Here is a 17243-nt window from a genome sequence, read left to right on the forward strand (position 1 = left end):
TAAGGCTGGGCACAATGGCAGAGGCTTACTTTGGGAGGCCAAGGTGGGCGGATCACCTGAGGTCAGCAGTTCGAGACCAGCCTGACCAACATGGAGAAACCCCGTCTCTACAAAAAAAATACAAAAAGAAATTAGCCAGGCATAGTGGCGTATGACTGTAATCCCCGCTACTTGGGAGGCTGAGGCAGGAGAACAGCTTGAACCCGGGAGGTGTTCAAGCCATGGGCAGCGAGAGCAAAACTCCGTCTCAAAAAAAAAAAAAAGTATGCAATAGAATTCCTGATCCTATAAATACTCAATATACGAAAGTGCATGTCTTCACATCGAATTACTATAATGTGGAATATGATAATAAAGAAAATGGAATAAACACTGATATTAAGTAACTAACACACAATACAGTTTCTGCTTACACAAAAAATGTTGATGACTATGACAACACCAAGAGTAGGTAGTATCTCTATTAATGCTTAGCCAAAAATCATGTTAAAATGTACAATACATGTCTGGATGAAACACTTGTTTAAAGGCACACGGCTGGGCACGGTGGCTCACACCTGTAATCCCACCACTGTGGGGGGGCCAAGGCGGGTGGATCACCTGAGGTCAGGAGTTCAAGACCAGCCTGGTCAACATGGCGAAACCCCGTCTCTACTAAAAATATTAGCTCGATGTGGTGGGGGCATGCCTGTAATCCCAGCTACTCAGGAGGCTGAGGCAGGAGAATCGCTTGAACCTGGGAGGCAGAGGTTGCAGTGAGCTGAGATTGTGCCACTGCACTCCAGCATGGGTGACACAGCAAGACTCTGCCTCAAACAAACAAAAAGCACAAAAGCTGGGCATGGTGTCACCTACTTGTAATCTCAGCTACTAAGGAGGCTGAGGTGGGAGGATCGCTTGGACCCAGGAGTTCGAGACTGGCTTAGACAACCTATCAAGACCCCCACCTCAATTTTAAAATTTAAAAAAAAAATAAAAGCACAAGAACAAGGTCATAATAAAAACACAAAAAGAAAATTAAAAAAAAAAAGAACAAGGTCATAAAAATGAGAACTCTAAGAAACTTTGGAGATAAAAGTTCAACTTTTTCATTCTAAAAACAAGGAAATTTAAAAGATGTTAAGGATGGTCAGGAAGCCACTGAGTAGGCAAGTGAAGACACGAACACAGGTCTGTAGTAGGATGTCAATCAGCAAAAAATGGTAACGGTTGTAGCAAAAACTGAGGGTGAATGAGGAAAAAGAAATTAATGCTACCTACAGACTAGACCAAAGACAATTGTAATTTTAGAATCACTTACTTAGATGTAGATTCCCAAAAGGAAAGAAAACAGATTAATCTCTGATCACTGCTTTCAAGAGCACAAACTCAGATTCAAGTGCCCCTAGGCAACTTTAGGCAAATTAAATTAATTTCTTCACCTGCAGTGATCATTAAGCAATAATCTCATGGAACCACGGAGAGTTAAGCGATAAAGCGTGTAAGGTAATTAAGAAAGTACCTGAGAAGCTTTAATTAACAATAAAGAGTATTATAATCAGTATTACTGCTGTTATTTTAGATTCAAAGCTTTTGAGTCAACTGGCGAAACTTTAAAAAAACCACCAAAAGTGGCTGGACACAGTGGCTCATGCCTGTAATCCCAACACTTTGGGAGGCTGAGGCAGGTGGATCACCTGAGGTCGGGAGTTCGAGACCAGCCTGACCAACATGGAGAAACCCCTTCTCTACTAAAAATACAAAATTAGCCGGGGTGGTGGTAATCCCAGCTATTCAGGAGGCTGAGGCAAGAGAATCGCTTGAACCCGAGAGGCGGAGGTTTCAGTGAGCCGAGCCCGAGCCATTGCACTCTCACCTGGGCAACAAGAGCAAAACTACACCTCAAAAAAAACACAAAACAACAACAAAAAAAAAACTACCAAAAGTGAAAAACTGTTAAACAAACAGATACACACCTTTAAAACTTTGTACAGCCGAGGAAGTTTTTTCTCAATTTCTGTAATTACTTCTTTTCCTTCTTCTCCAGTCATACGACTTAAAAAGCAGGAAGAACACAAGTTTAAGTAGTTGACAGGAAAAAAAAAATACTCCCAAAAATACATGTACAATCTTTTTAAAAATTACGTTCTAACTCTTGCAAATGAATTGACCCAGTAGGTAAGGTCCTTAAGGGTATACAGAATATATAATGCAATATATATCAGAAATGAAAGTAATAAACCCTCAGAATAAGTTTTTACATCGAGTACATGCAAGTTGTGACAGCCTGACTCCAAAAAGACAGAACAGGGATCCCTATCCCTAGTTACTAACGATTTGCTAAGCCTTTACAAAAGGTTTTACGAAACTTTAGTACATTTCTATGAAAATTATTTTGAAGCATTTTGCAATTAATAAAAATCAGTTTATTGCTCTGTTAAAAAATCAACTCTGAGTAACCACATTTTCCCAACACATCGGTGGTTTACACTGAAGACCCCTCCTCCAACAACTACTTCCAATCGAAACTTTTAAATATCCCTCGCTTGCAAAACACACGTGCAGGCTCCCTCGTTCCAAACACACACCTCAAGCGCAGCAGCAGCAGTACCCGGGAACGTCACCTAGGATACATCTCCCCCGCCCCCCAAAGCGTCCGTGACTCGGGCGTCCTCACATTTGCCAGACTTCTAGAATTAACATTTGCTAGACTTCTAGAACTCACATTCATTCTACGCGCCCCTCCCAACCACCTTCTTTCTCCCCACTCCAGAGCGCCCCCCCAGCCCCCGCTACGCCCCGTGGCGGACCTCACCTGGTCAAAGTCAGGTAAGCGTCAGTCTGCCCTCCATGGGAGGCAGAAGGGTCTTCCAAAGTCTCCAACAGCGGCGCGAGGGGGCTCTGACCCCTGGCCGTCATGTCGGCCACCCTGAGGCCCGAACCGGAAGAGGAGAAAATCCAGTGACCGATGGAAACAGCCCCGCGGCGGCCCAGTGTGAGTCCGGCCCTCACACCCGCACGCCCGCCCCGGCCTCACAGCCACGCCGCGTCTGCACCCCAGGCCTCCGAAGCACCAAACCCCAGCGCGAATCTCCTCCGGCGCCCGGCACCAGGCACCTGAGCCCACGCCACATTCGGGCCTGGGCCCGCTCCCGCCACCACTTTCCCGGGCAGCTTTCAACAGAGGGAGGAGATCAGCGGAGGGCGGGAGAAGCCCGGGGAACGAGGCATCTCGCCGCGAGGGGGCGGAGGGTGGGCAGACTGAGGGTTCCCCGCGGCCTACCACTGTGACCTCGATATTTATCCCACCTAGGAAGATCAGGACAGGGTCCTCTCCGCCTCTGCCCCTCGGCACCCGGACGCTGCCAGAGCTCGACTTTCCCCGGCTCCGGCTGTTTACTCACGCGTGCGGCGCGCTCCCTCCTAGACCAAGATGGCGGCGGGGCGGGCCCACGAGTGCGCGGGAGTAGGTTAGGCCTGGCGGGAGAAGTTCGAGCCAATCCAACAGTCAGCGGCGCACCGGAGTTATCGATCGCCTCCCTTCCCATCCCTTCCCCGCCCGGCTGCCGCGGCACGCCCCTCTGGTCAGCATCAGGTGGTGGTGTTTTGCCTAAGGCGAGAGACTTGAAATTCAAAATGTGAGTTAATTGCTCAGACTCACTAGACTGAACATAGTGGGCCTTCAGACTAAGTGTTCAAACTCCAAGTCCAGTGCTTGTTAAAGTTTTAGCAACAAATCAGTTAGCAAAAGGAGATAACGTACTGTTAGGTTTAAGACTAAGAGCTGGCCGGGCGCAGTGGCTCACACCTTGTAATCCAAGCACTTTGAGAGGCCGAGGCAGGCGGGTCACCTGAGGTCAGGAGTTCGAGACCAGCCTGGCCAACACATGGTGAAACCCCGTCTCTACTTAAAAAAAAAAATACAAAAATTAGTTGGGTGTGGTGGCACACGCCTGTAGTCCCAGCCACTTGGGAAGCTGAGGCAGGAGAATCGCTGGAACCCGGGAGGCGGAGGTTGCAGTGAGCGGAGATCACGCCACAGCACTCCAGCCTGAGCGACAGAGTAAGAGTAAGACTCCGTCTCTCAAAAAAAAAAAAAAAGAAAGAAAGAAAAGAAAAGAGCTGTATCTCAAGCAGGTCTAGATTCCAGCTCTGGTTCCATGTGACTTTAGCAAGTTAATTAACCTATGCCTTAATTTTCTCCTGTATAAAATAAGGCTTTTAATAGGTGAAGTGAGAAAAGGTTGGAGAGGCCAATGGTTCTCAAGTCTTAAGCGTACATAACAATGGCCTGGGGATATTCGTTATTAAACTGCAGATTCCTGGGCCCCGCCCATATGCATTGTAATTCGGTAGATTTAGGTAGCTCCCGAGGGTGTGCATTGTTCTGTTAGGCCCCTGGGGGGTTGAAGGGTGGGATTTGGCCAGGGAAACTTCCCTAGAGAAACTTAAGTAAACACAATGACAGTCATTTCTCTTTATTGTTAATATGCTGCTCACCTTTTCTTTTTTTTTTTTGAGACGGAGCCTCATTCTTTCGCCCAGGCTGCAGTGCAGTGGCGTGATCTCGGCTCACTGCAACCTCTGCCTCCCGGGTTCAAGCGAGTCTCTGACTCAGCCTCCCAAGCAGCTGGGATTACAGGCGCCCACCACCACACCCGGCTAATTTTTGTATTTTTAGTAGAGACGGGGTTTCACCATCTTGGCCGTGCTGGTCTCGAACTCCTGACCTAGTGATCCACCCACCTCGGACACCCAAAGTGCTGGGATTACAGGCGTGAGCCACCGCGCCGGGCCCGTTGCTCCCCATTTCATATGCCTTCGTGCACTCTCCACAACACACAGGATTGCATCAACTCTAAATCAGACACATGAAGCCCAGCAGCAATGGAACTCTCCCATCATGGGTTCCTGGCCCAGGTTTTGAGCCCTCACTCACATGCACCGCAACTCTCAGCTCTAGAAGTAGGGTGTTGCTTTTTGCTCCTCTTTGTGTCATCTGCACTTAGCAAAATGACTGCCAAACCAAGCAGTCCATACATAGTATGCTTTTATATATATATATATATATACACACACACACATATATGTGTATTTTTTGAGACGGAGTCTCGCTCTGTCACCCAGGCTGGAGTGCACTGACCTGATCTCAGCTCACTTCAACCTCCGCCTCCCGGGTTCAAGCGATTCCCCTGCATCAGCCTCCCAAGTAGCTGGGATTACAGGCATGCGCCACCATGCCCAGCTAATTTTTTGTATTTTAGTAGAGACGGGGTTTCACCATGTTGGCCAGGCTGGTCTTGAACTCCTGACCTCAGATGATAGGCCCGCCTTGGCCTCCCAAAGTGCTGGGATTACAGGTGTGACCCACCATGCCTGGCCTTCCCTGTCTCTTAAAAAAAAAGGGACTCAATCTATCAGTAATAATTTAATGTTATATTTCTGAAAGTGTGGTTCTGGAATCATTGCGTCAGAAAATCCCAGGTTAGCTTCTTTATATGTAAATGTCTGGACCATACCTCTCAGGATAAGCCTACTAATCTACATTTTTGATATGCAGTCTAAATTATTCTTGTCAGCAGCAAAGTTTGAGATTCCTATTATGTTCAAGGCACAAATTTTCTATAACTTTGATAAGATAGTTCAACTATTACATTTATTGTAATTGGAATACAAATATCAGTTTCCAAAAGAACCCAACTATGTATGGCAGAAATTCTTTGTCTGCATCTAAAATATATTCATGGAGAGAAAACAAAAATTTTCAGAAGTTCAAGAGCTACAAAACTATTAAAACTGACAATCTTGAGGAGCCAAAAGGGAAGCCTAACTCATTGTTATGCTCAGGCCTTCTGGAGAAAGAACATAATCACGCACTTTAGAAAAATGATCCAGTTTGAAGCTGGGTGCAGTGACATGCACCTGTAGTCCCAGCTACTCAGGAGACTGAGGTTGGAGGGTCCTTTGACCCCAGGAGTTTGAGGTCAGCCTGGACAACATAAGAAGACCTAATCTCTTTAAAAAAATAAAACAAAATACAACAAGAAAAGAAAGCGAATCCAATTTGACTTCATCATCAGGGCTACTCATAGGCAGGATTAATCACTCTTGATCACTGGATGAAGAAAATATTTCTTAAACTGCCTATTCTAGCAGACTAATATAATTGAAAAATTAAAATCCTCTAACTGTACTGTGGAAAAAACAGAATTTTGACCTAAATTTGTAAGCCTGGTTATCTGCTGTCATAGGATATTGGTAGAAATATAAATTAGTGGCCGGGTGCGGTGGCTCATGCCTGTAATCCCAGCACTTTCGGAGGCCGAGGCGGGTGGATCACTTGAGGCCAGGAGTTCAAGACAAGCCTGACCAACATGGTGAAACCCCATCTCTACTAAAAATACAAAATTAGCCAGACATGTTGGCACATGCCTGTAAATCCAGCTACTCGGGAGGCTGAGGCAGGAGAATCGCTTGAACCTGGGAGTTGGAGGTTGCAGTGAGCCGAGATCGTGCCATTGCACTCCAGCCTGGGTGACAGAGCGAGACTCCATCTCAAAAAAAAAAAAAAAAAGAAAGAAATGTAAATTAATATAGCCTCTACTGTTGAAGGACATTTTTCAGTATTTATCTAAATTAAAAATTCCCTAAGTCTTTGATGCAAAAATTTCACTTCTAGATGATAATCCTACAGATATACACATTCATGTGCAACATAAAGTATGCAGATATTTGTTCATTGCAGAATTGTCTGTAATATTAAAAGATTAGAAACAACCAATGAGGACATGTTAAGTAGATTATGGAACATCTACGCTGTATAATACTTTGCAGCTATTAATGTCCAGTACTAATGTACACCAATATCCAAAATATATTTAATAAATAAAAGGTTCACTAAAAGGAACCAGAGATTCATGGAGAACTGGCCAATTCCAGGGCTGAAGCTACAAAAGTAAAAAGTGCTTAGAAAATGATGGGAATGTGTTAAAATGACTCAAGGGCCAGCCAGAAGGACTCCCACTGGCTGAATCTGGAACAATGAATTATAACCTATTGATTGAAAAAAGAGCCCATACAGATACTAAAAATGTGCAGATAAAGAAATAAAGGAAGGAGAAGGAATGTCACAGCTAGGAAATCACCATTTTGCAACAATGACAGTAATAATTGATTCAGGCAATAATCAGTAGGTGTTAAAACCATTGAGTAAAAGTTTAATGAAGAGCAGTTTCAAAATATCCCTCCATGATATATTTTTTAAGAAGAAACAGTAACTTCACAGTAGAGACACCTAATGAATATCACCAAAACTGGTAAAAGCTGATATCACTGAGATTCCCTGATGTGATTCACTGAGGAAACAACATCACTTCTACCTTCATAACCTAAATCTATCCATGAAGAATCAGAAAAATCCATATTGAAGGATTTTCTGTAAACAGAAAACAAAAAAACAAGTCCAACACAAAAGTGGCCTGTACTCTTCAAATGACAATGTCATAAAAGACAAAAGACAAAGGAAAACAGAACTGTTTCAGAATAAAGAAGACTCAACAGTCATGATAATCAAATTCAATGCGTGATTGTGGATTGGAAACAGCACGTTTTGTTTAAAGGAGTCATGAAATTTTTAAAAAGACTAAATTTTCTACATTTGATAATTGTACTGTGGTTATGTAAGAAAATCAGAATAAGAGCTCACAAACAGGAAAAGCTTGTTCTGTGAGCCATAAAACCAAGTAGCAGCCAGAATGGATTTTGTTTTGCTCTTTTTTTGGAGACAATCTCCCTCTGTTACCCAGGCTGGAGTTCAGTGGTGCAATCTTGGCTCACTGCAGCCTCCACCTCCTGGGCTCAAGAGATTCTCCCACCTTAGCCTCCCAAGTAGCTAGGACTACAGGCATGCACCACCACGCCTGGCTAACTTTTGTATTTTTTTAGTAGAGACGGGGTTTCACCATGTTGACCAGGCTGATCTTGAACTCCTGACCTCAAGTGATCCACCCCCACTCGGCCTCCAAAGTTCTGGGATTACAGGTGTGAGCCACCAGGCCAGCTCAGAATGAGTTTTAAACTCGTTCATTTGATAAACACAACTCACCTCCGTGAACCACGTTTGCAAGCTAACCAATCAGCATCAGCCTCTCATGTCTGAAAGTCAACCAACCAGAGATGAACTCACTCCAAAAAAAGATGTCTGAGTACCAGCCAACCAACAATAGTAGCATCTGAGTAACCAAGCTTTTAAGGATCCTGCCATCCCATTTATGCCTCTGAGAATCTGCCCATCCCTGAACTCCATGCTTCCCCCAAACCCTATAGAGTCCAGCAGTCTGCCTTGCTCATACTCTACCTGACCAGTATAGCTTTCCATTCCTGTAGCATGCAAATCCAGCTTTGTCTTTTTATTTAGATACTGAGTGTTGGTCTTCTAACTCCACCAGACCAGTCAGGCTCAACTTAGGTAACAAAGTTGTGAGTTGTTTTTCAGTTGCCATGGACCTCCAGGTTGAAGGTCATGTAACCTGAACGTGCGCAGATGAACCAAGCCTACAACCACTGTCAGAACTTGCTTGCTTGAGGAGTGGGGACTGAATCAAGTGGACGCCACATGGCAGGATCCAGGATCCAATCAGATTGAGCCCTGGGGTCACACCATAGCAGTATCCAGTTGGATCATGCCTCCCAGCATCACCTCATTGCAAGAGCCAATCAGCTCACCCTTCATTACCCTATGCTTATAAAACCTGAGCCAGCCCTCAGCTTGAAGAGACAGACTTGAGCACTTCCTTGTGTTACCTTGCCAGTTGACTGGCGATAAAGCTTTTCTCAAGCTGCTGCTGTGGTATTGCCTTCTAAGAGCACTGGGCAGTGAGCCCATTAATTGCTCAGTAGCAGTCTCATCCTTTAGTAATTCTGGAGGTTCCACCAAGATCATTTTGAAGACTCTTGGCTGGCAGTTTTCCAGGCAACCTTCAGACCAACGGGTGCACTTGCTGGGCTCCTTCTATCTAAGTTTCGTTGGTCTACCAGATCAGCTGCCATGTGAAATCAGTATTAATAACCATTTGAGCTCTGTTTTCATTGAATCCCTATTACTGCATTTATTCTTCTATTCTAGGATTTATAACTAAGTAGATCCACTAGGACTAGGTGTTTGTACCAAGTAATTAGACAACTTTTGGTTTGGAGAAGCACCATTTAGTAATCAGACCCAGGTATTTAATAAGATAATTATTCCCTTTACTCTGGAGGTGTACCATTTGAAAATGTTTGCCATTAATCCACTTATTCTCCTGCTGCTTGCTTTTTTCTTTTCTTTTCTTTTTTTTTCGAGACAGAGTCTCGCTCTGTCACCCAGGCTGGAGTGCAGTGGCACGATATCAACTCATTGCAACCTCTGCCTCTCAAGTACAAGCGATTCTCCTACCTCAGCCTCCCGAGTATCTGGGTCTACAGGCATGCACCATCACGCCTGGCAAATTTTTGTATTTTTTGGCAGACATGGTTTCACCATGTTGACCAGGCTGTCTTGAACTCCTGACTTCAAGTGATCTGCCCACCTCAGCTTCCCAAAGTTCTGGTATTACAGGTGTGAGCCATTGTGCCCAGCCTAAACTACTTTCTATCTCTATAGATCTGCCTATTCTGAACATTTTATATGAATTGAATCGTATAACATATGACCTTTTGTGACTGGCTTCTGGCACTTAGTATTTTGTTTTCTAGGTTTATCTACATTGTGGCATTATCAGTACTTCATTCTTTTTGATGGCTGAATAATATTCCATTGAATAGGTATACCCCATTTTGTTTATCCATTTATCAGTTGATGGATATTTGAAGTTGAATTAAAATCCCAGTCTAGAGCCAAATTAAGGACCATAATTAAGAAATTACAGTCTTCAGAGAAATAGGCAAAAATGTGCTATAGAATCCAGGTTTTTAAAAGATGAGTATTCTTCTAAACTATAGACCTGTACTAACTAAATCAATTAATTCTAAGACCTACCAAAGAGAAAAATGTCTAAAAGCAGCAAATCATGAAGGAGATTTAAATAACACAACTGTAAAATGTTTTAAATGTAAAAATATACACTAGATAAAGCAGTTATAGAAGCCTTTATTTTAAAGATATAATAGACAAAAATTAAAGATTCTAAGTTAGATAAAAATAAAAAATAAACTTTGGGAAACTTTCAGTATTCTGTGTCAGGTCTAGTATCTGAAGTAAAAGGGGCCTTACCTTCTCTTTTTGTAAATGGGCTTAAACCTAATTTAGGGGATTTAATTTTTTTAATGAATTAAAAATATATAATTGCAAGCTTAGAAAAATATCAAATATATGGTCAACATTTTCAGACATCTTTAAAATATAAACAAACTGGAAATCAATACTTGTTATGGCTCATTGTATTAAATAACCCATAGTGTCTCTGTTCTTTAAGATGTTGAAGCCTGTAGATAAGGACATTTGTAAATATAGTGAGCAGAAGGGCCATTAAAAGAAACTAATGTGGCCAGGCATGGTGGCTCACGCCTGTAATCCCAGCACTTTGGGAGGCCGAGGTGGGCAGATCACGAGGTCAGGAGTTCAAGACCAGCCTGACCAACATGGTGAAACCCCGTCTCTACTAAAAATACAAAAAAAATTAGCTGGGCGTGGTGGCGTGCGCCTGTCATCCCAGTTACTCAGAAGGCTGAGGCAGGAGAATCACTTGAACCTGGGAGGTGGAGGTTGCAGTGAGCCAAGATCGCGCCACTGTACTCCAGCCTGGAGACAGAGCGAGACTCCGTCTCAAAAAAAAAAAGAAAAAAGAAAGAAAAGAAACAATGTATCATACTGGGTAGCTAAAAAACAGGACGATTATCCAAAAATCCATCCAGTCATGTGGCTCCAAGGTAGACATGAGCACCCAACAATTTGGAGTCCGTTTTCTAATTCCCAAGGGAAATAAAACAACTTTTCTGCTTAAAAAAAAAAAATTTGTTTTTCCTCTGAGACAGAGTCTTGCTCTGTTGCCCAGGCTTGAGTGTGGTGGCCCATCTCAGTTCACTGCAACCTCCGCCTCTCGGGTTCAAGTGATTCTCCTGCTTCAGTCTCCCAAGTAACTGGGATTACAGGCATGTGCCACCACACTCAGCTAATTTTTGTATTTTTAGTAGAGACAGGGTTTTGCCATGTTGGCCAGGCTGCTCTGGAACTCCTGACCTCAGGTGATCCGCCCCCCTCGGCCTCCCAAAGTGGCCGGGATTATAGCCGTGAACCACTGCTTCCAGCCAGAAAAAGAAAATTTCCATTAAAAATGACAGTGCCAGATTGCTTTACAAAAGAAAAGATAAGACAAATTTGAACGTACATAGTAAATTGTGAAAGACTTAAGGAAAAATAAACATTATTTAGCTTGGTTTAATAGAACCACCCAAGTAGTAAAAATCTGACAATTTAATGTCTCAACTATAACTGATATTTTGAGATCATTATCAGAAGAATATTCTTTATTCTCTGTGATAGAAATTGTGCAGAAAACAACATAGGACCCCTGAACTGCTATCCTTGGAATAGCCCAATTACAAGATTGGCCCTTAGCTGGCATCTAGAAACTTAGATCTGGGGATGGTTTTCAACATTTATCTGATGAGTTGCTCATTGTACCTAAAACTGTACAATGTGTTTTTTTTTTCTGAATACTTGCTTTTCTTTCTGAGAATTTGGAATTTGTGTACATGCCAGGCAGGGGATGCCTACATGCTTACCCCCCAATAGAAACTTTGGGCACAGTGTCTCTAGTGAGCTGTCCTGGTTGGCAACATTTCACATGTATTGACACAACTCATTGCTGCGGAGATTAAGCAAGTCCTGTGTGAATCCACTGAGAGAAGCACCTTGGAAGCTTGTGTCTGGTTTCCCCTGGACTGTGCCCAGGTGCCTTTTCCCTTTCCTGATTGTGCAATAGGTCAGTAAAGACATATATAGATATCATCTATGTGCCTTAGCCATGAGTATAACTATATGCTGAGTCCTGCGAATCCTCCTAGTGAGTCGTCATACGTGGGGATGGTTTTGAGGACCTCTAACCCAAACATCTGGCCAGGTGCGCTGGCTCACGCCTGTAATCCCAGCACTTTGAGAGGCCGAGGAGGGCGGATCACCTGAGGTCAGGAATTCGAGACCAGCCTGGCCAACATGGTGAAATCCTGTCTCTACTAAAAAATATAAACATTGAAAAAAAGTACTCATTACAACTTCAGTCACTTTTACCTTCTACCTTGCCTTTCTGGTTTTGTAAGAAACATCTCATATACTAGAGCAGTTTTTCCCTCTTCTGCCTACAATATGTGAATGAGCTGTTGATTCGACATAATTATCAAGTACAGTAGTCCCTCCCCTTCTCTGAGGGGATATGTTTCAAGACCCCCAGTGGATGCCTGAAACTGCAAATGGTACAGACCTCTGTATATACTATGTTTTTGTCCTGTACATACATACCTATGATAAAATTTATATTAGGCACAGTGAGAGATTGATAGCAATAACTAATAATGTAATAGACCAATATACTCTAATAAAAGCTCTGTAAATGTGGTCTCTCTCTCTCTCTCTGCGTCTCTCTCTTTTTCTCTCTCAAAATATTGTATTGTGCTATGGGCAGCAGAAACCATGGAAGGACTACTGTATTTCAATATATTAGTGATGTGGAAAGAGCTGCTTTCAAATGCAACTGGCCACCTAGACCCAGCCTTCTGAGGTTTGCCAGTAACTGCTGCCTGTGTACCTTGCCAACATCTGATTCTCTGTAATATTTAAAAGGACTGTGCTGTCTTACGTTTTCCAATTGCCTTTGGGGTAGGTGCTGTCTTCTTCATCTTGAATAAACCCTTACAAAGGGGAAGCTTTGTGGGAATCTATTGGGAAATGTTTTGAGACATTTATTGGAGCCCTTGAGAGAGAATATTTAGCAGCCTTGCCCAAGAACATTGTGGTCATTTTTGATTAAAAGGAAACATACCAAACAAAATTTAAGTTAGGAGAAAAGGCAATTTTCTAACAGACAATGTTTTCTTAGAACTGACATACCTTAGGCTTCTGTCCAAAGTGTACCATTTAATATTTTAAGCAAATCTGTATTACTCTAATTCAAATGTGGATACTTTCCTCCATAAATGAGTGCATAAGACATATTTGTAATTGCTGCAGTTAACATTAAATGTTTCCAGCCTTAAATAGCCTATCTTTGATCAATTGTTTCCTTATATTCTTGAATTTACCATTCCTGAACAGTTCATTATTAATATAGCTACCACTTATAACGAATTTGTCCAGTAGACTCTGGCAACAGATGGCATTTTCATTTTAGAAAGTCCAAATATTCTACCTAATTATTTCAGATGGTACATTTGTGGAATAAAGTATTGAAATATACCATATAGTCCTCTAAGAATACAGCTTTAGGATAGGAAACAAATTTTTCCAAATACTCAATGATATGTAACATAGTACAGTATTTACTATGATAATTTTTTGACATAGATATTATGCCTGTATGTATTCTGTTTCATGCCTCTCCACTTCAAATCCTCCCTTCATTGCCTGCCCTATGAAAATGGAGGTGGGCCCTTTAAAATTTACTCATTACCAGCCTGTACACTCTGTTAAGCTTTGTCAATAGAGGGTGCTGGCTGGGGATGCGGTGGCTCACGCCTGTAATCCCAACACTTTGGGAGGCCAAGGCAGGTGGATCACTTGAGGTCAGGAGTTCAAGACCAGCCTGGCCAACATGCCAAAACCCCGCCTCTACTAAAAATACAAAAATTAGGTGGCAAATGCTTGTAGTCCCAGCTACTCAGGTGGCTAAGGCAGGAGAATTGCTTGAACCCAGGAGGTGGAGGTTGTAGTAAGCCAAGATTGCACCACTGCACTCCAGCCTGGGCAACAGAGTAAGACTCTGTCTCAAAAAAAAAAAAAAAATAGAGGCTGCTGGAGAGATGGGGAAGGGACTTTCCTTCCTAGTTTCAGGATTCCTGCTTAGCAAGTTCCTGCAGTGTATGTGGCTCCTTCAGCACCTAGCTCCTGCAGTGCCACGGGCTCAGGAGCACCCAGCAGCCAGCAGCTTCCCCTGGCACCTGACTCAGATACTTTTGTAATGGAGGGTCTTCCATAAGACACCTCTCTTTGAACAGCATTCACCAGAAGCGTGCTTTCCAGCAAGTTCCACCAGTGCTGTACCACAGCAACTTCTCTCCATCCAGTGAGCTAGAGTCACCCTCTCCAGCAAGGTCTGGATCTCAGTCCTGGGGCTGGAGGCTCCTCCTTGAGTGCTCTTTCTCGTAGCTGCTCTGTATATCTGCTTATATCTCCTTATGTGTTTACTTTTCACTAGCCAATCTCTCATTACTCCATTCCTCCGTAACAGTACTAGCATAGTAATTCTTTTTCTAAAAAATAAATTTTTTTTTGAGACGGAGTCTCGCTCTGTTGCCCAGGCTGGAGTGCAGTGGTGCGATCTTGGCTCACTACAACCTCCGCCTCCTGGGTTCAAGCAATTCATCTGCCACAGCCTCCTGAGTAGCTGGGACTACAGGTGTATGCCACCATGCCTGGCTAATTTTTTTTTTTGTATTTTTAGTAGAGGTGGGGTTTCACCATGTTGGCCGGGCTGGTCTCGAACTCCTAACCTTGTGATCTGCCCACTTCAGCCTCCCAAAGTGCTGGGATCATAGGCTTGAGCCACCACGCCCAGCCAAAAATAATTCTTTGTATTAAATATTTCCCTGTTCAAATTTCCATGTGGATTCTGTCTCCTGATTGGACCATACTGATACAGATATGAAACATGTATACTCTATCACCTAACTCTTGGCAGATAGTAAGAATGTTTATCATGAGCCAGACAAGGTAGGAAGGTGGCACCGCCTATAGTCCTAGCTACTTAGGAGGCTCAGGCAGGGGGATCCCTTCAGCCCAGGAGTTTGAGGCCAACCTATGCAACATAGTGAGACCCTATCTCTTAAAAAAAAAAATTAAAAGAAGAGGCAGGGCACAGTGGCTCATGCCTGTAATCCCAGCACTTTGGGAGGCTGAGGCAGGTGGATCACCTGAGGTCAGGAGTTCAAGACAGGCCTGGCCAAGGTGGTGAAACCCCGTCTCAACTAACAATACAAAAAATTAGCCAGGCATCATGGCAGGTGCCTGTAATCCCAGCTACTTGGGATGCTGAGGCAGGAAAATTGCTTGAACCTGGGAGGTAGAGGTTGCAGTGAGCTGAGATCGTGCCACTACACTCCAGCCTGGGGAAACAACAACAACAACAACAACAACAAAAACCCTGTCTCCAAAAATAAATAAATAAATACATAAATAAATACATAAATAAATAAAATATGTAGTATGTAGTATGCTAAGTAGTTGATCAGTTCTAGGGATTTTTTAAAAAAGTAGGGAAGAGGATATACAATTTTAGGGAAAAGGTGGTTGAAATAAAGGGCCAGGAAGACTTTACTAAGAATATGGCTTTTGAGTAAAGAGCTGAAGGCAACAAGGGAGTGAGTCATGTGGCTACCTGGGAAGAGTATTCCAGGCAGAGGAAAGAGCAGGGATCAAGGCCCAGAGTTGAGAGTGTGCTAATACGGCACAGTACAAACAGCAGTGTGTCTGGGGTGGAGATAATGGTGGGAGGTGGGGCGAGGGGTGATGGGAGATGAGATGACAGAGGTAAGAGGGGGCCAGATCATGATGGGCCTTCTAGGTTACAGGATGGACCTCCTAGGTCACCCTGACTTTCTTCTGAGTGAGACGAGAGGCTGTCACCATTACAGCGAAATAATATACTGTTATTATAAATGCTCTTGTTTGTGCTTGAAAAATACTGATTACTAAAATACTTGGTATTTTAGAAGGGAAAAATAAAAATAATTCTATTAAGATTATTTTGTAAGTGATCCCCATTCACTTTCGCAGGGATAGAATTTCAGAAGGCAATGTGAAAATGAGCTGTGTACTGTATTATACACGTACATTTATTTTAAATGAACATATTGACTCAATTAAAGCTAATACCATGAAACTTTGCCTTTGGCATCATGAGACTCACTGTGAGGTTATTAAAACTTAGACAAAATTTAAAAAATAAAAATAAAAAACTTAGGTACGTAGTGATCTTATTTATGATTGACTGTAAAGTAAATGCCCAAAAATGATGATTTGTATTTTATAAACACTGTTAAGGATTTGGCTCTTCCAGTGGAATCCCAAGAGCCTGTGTCTTTAGGGAGTTTACTTTTTCTACACTTACACTTTGTGGGATCTGATTTCTTCTAGTGGTTTTCTTTGTTGGGCATTTGTTTAGAAGGAAACAAAATAGCTGTGGATATATGCTTTAGAAATCTAAAAAACAACACGAGACATGAAAACAACTTGCTTTCACAATAACAGAGCAAGAAAAAAGTTTTTTTGAGGAGGAAGAGTTGAAAAACAAATTCCTAAAAAACTTCCTTTTCAAAAATATTCAGTCCCAAAACCTGAACTCAAATGTTATATTAAAGAAAATACTGAATATATACATATATCAACATCAGTACATTTGTTTTATTTTCAGAGAATGATTTTAATATAAAGAACATATTAAATTAAAAGTAAGCATTACTTAAAAAAAAGAACCACCTCCAAACCCACACATAAGCACAGCAAAGAAAACAGAGTAATAGAGAAAAGTCTACAAATAAATCTGAGCTGATATTAAATTAAAAACATTCAAATAAAGTAGAATTACTAGACGCCAAGAATAACAAAGGAGACATGCAAGAGGATGCTAAGTTGAATAAAGAAAATTAAGTTTTAGACCAGGCGCAGTGGCTCATACCTGTAATCCTACCACTTTGGGAGGCCAAACTGGGTAGATCACTTGAGCATAGGAGTTCGAGACCATCCGGGGCAACATGGCAAAACCCCATCTCTACCAAAAAATACAAAAATTAGCCAGGCGTGGTGGCTGTGCCTGTAAGTCCCAGCTACTTGGGGACCTGAGACAGAAGGATTGCTTGAGCCCAGGAGGATGAAGCTGCAGTGAGCCATGATTGTGCCACTGCACTCCAGCCTGAGGGACAGAGCAAGACCTCGTCTCAACAAAAAAGAAAAAAAAATTAAGTTTTAAAAATATTTTTGGGCCAGGCGCAGTGTATCACGCCTGTAATCCTGGCACTTCGGGAGGCCAAGATGGGTGGATCACCTGAGGTCGGGAGTTTGAGACCACCCTGGCCAACAT

General features: G+C 42.7%; 1 protein-coding gene across 7 annotated transcripts in view; it reads right to left on the bottom strand.

Moving 5' to 3' along the window:
* RIF1 (replication timing regulatory factor 1) overlaps window positions 1-3434 on the bottom strand; it is a 97946-nt gene extending 94512 nt beyond the window's left edge. For 5 of the 7 annotated variants that reach the window (XR_004026563.1, XR_004026567.1, XR_004026565.1 and 2 more), the window contains exons 1-3: window positions 3289-3407; window positions 2795-2908; window positions 1956-2034 (exon numbers count right to left, since the gene is read on the bottom strand). Coding sequence is in view for 1 of the 7 variants with exons in the window: in XM_012496511.2 (XP_012351965.1) it covers window positions 1956-2034; window positions 2795-2898 (183 nt within the window). In the remaining 6 variants the exon portion in view is untranslated. Of the gene's footprint in view, window positions 1-1955; window positions 2035-2794; window positions 2909-3288 lie in introns of all 7 variants that reach the window. The other 2 variants (XR_004026566.1, XM_012496511.2) reach the window with 2 other exon arrangements.
* Between the last annotated feature and the right edge of the window lie 13809 nt (window positions 3435-17243).

This window comes from Nomascus leucogenys, chromosome 17 (genome assembly GCF_006542625.1).
Source record: "Nomascus leucogenys isolate Asia chromosome 17, Asia_NLE_v1, whole genome shotgun sequence".
NCBI lineage: Eukaryota > Metazoa > Chordata > Mammalia > Primates > Hylobatidae > Nomascus > Nomascus leucogenys.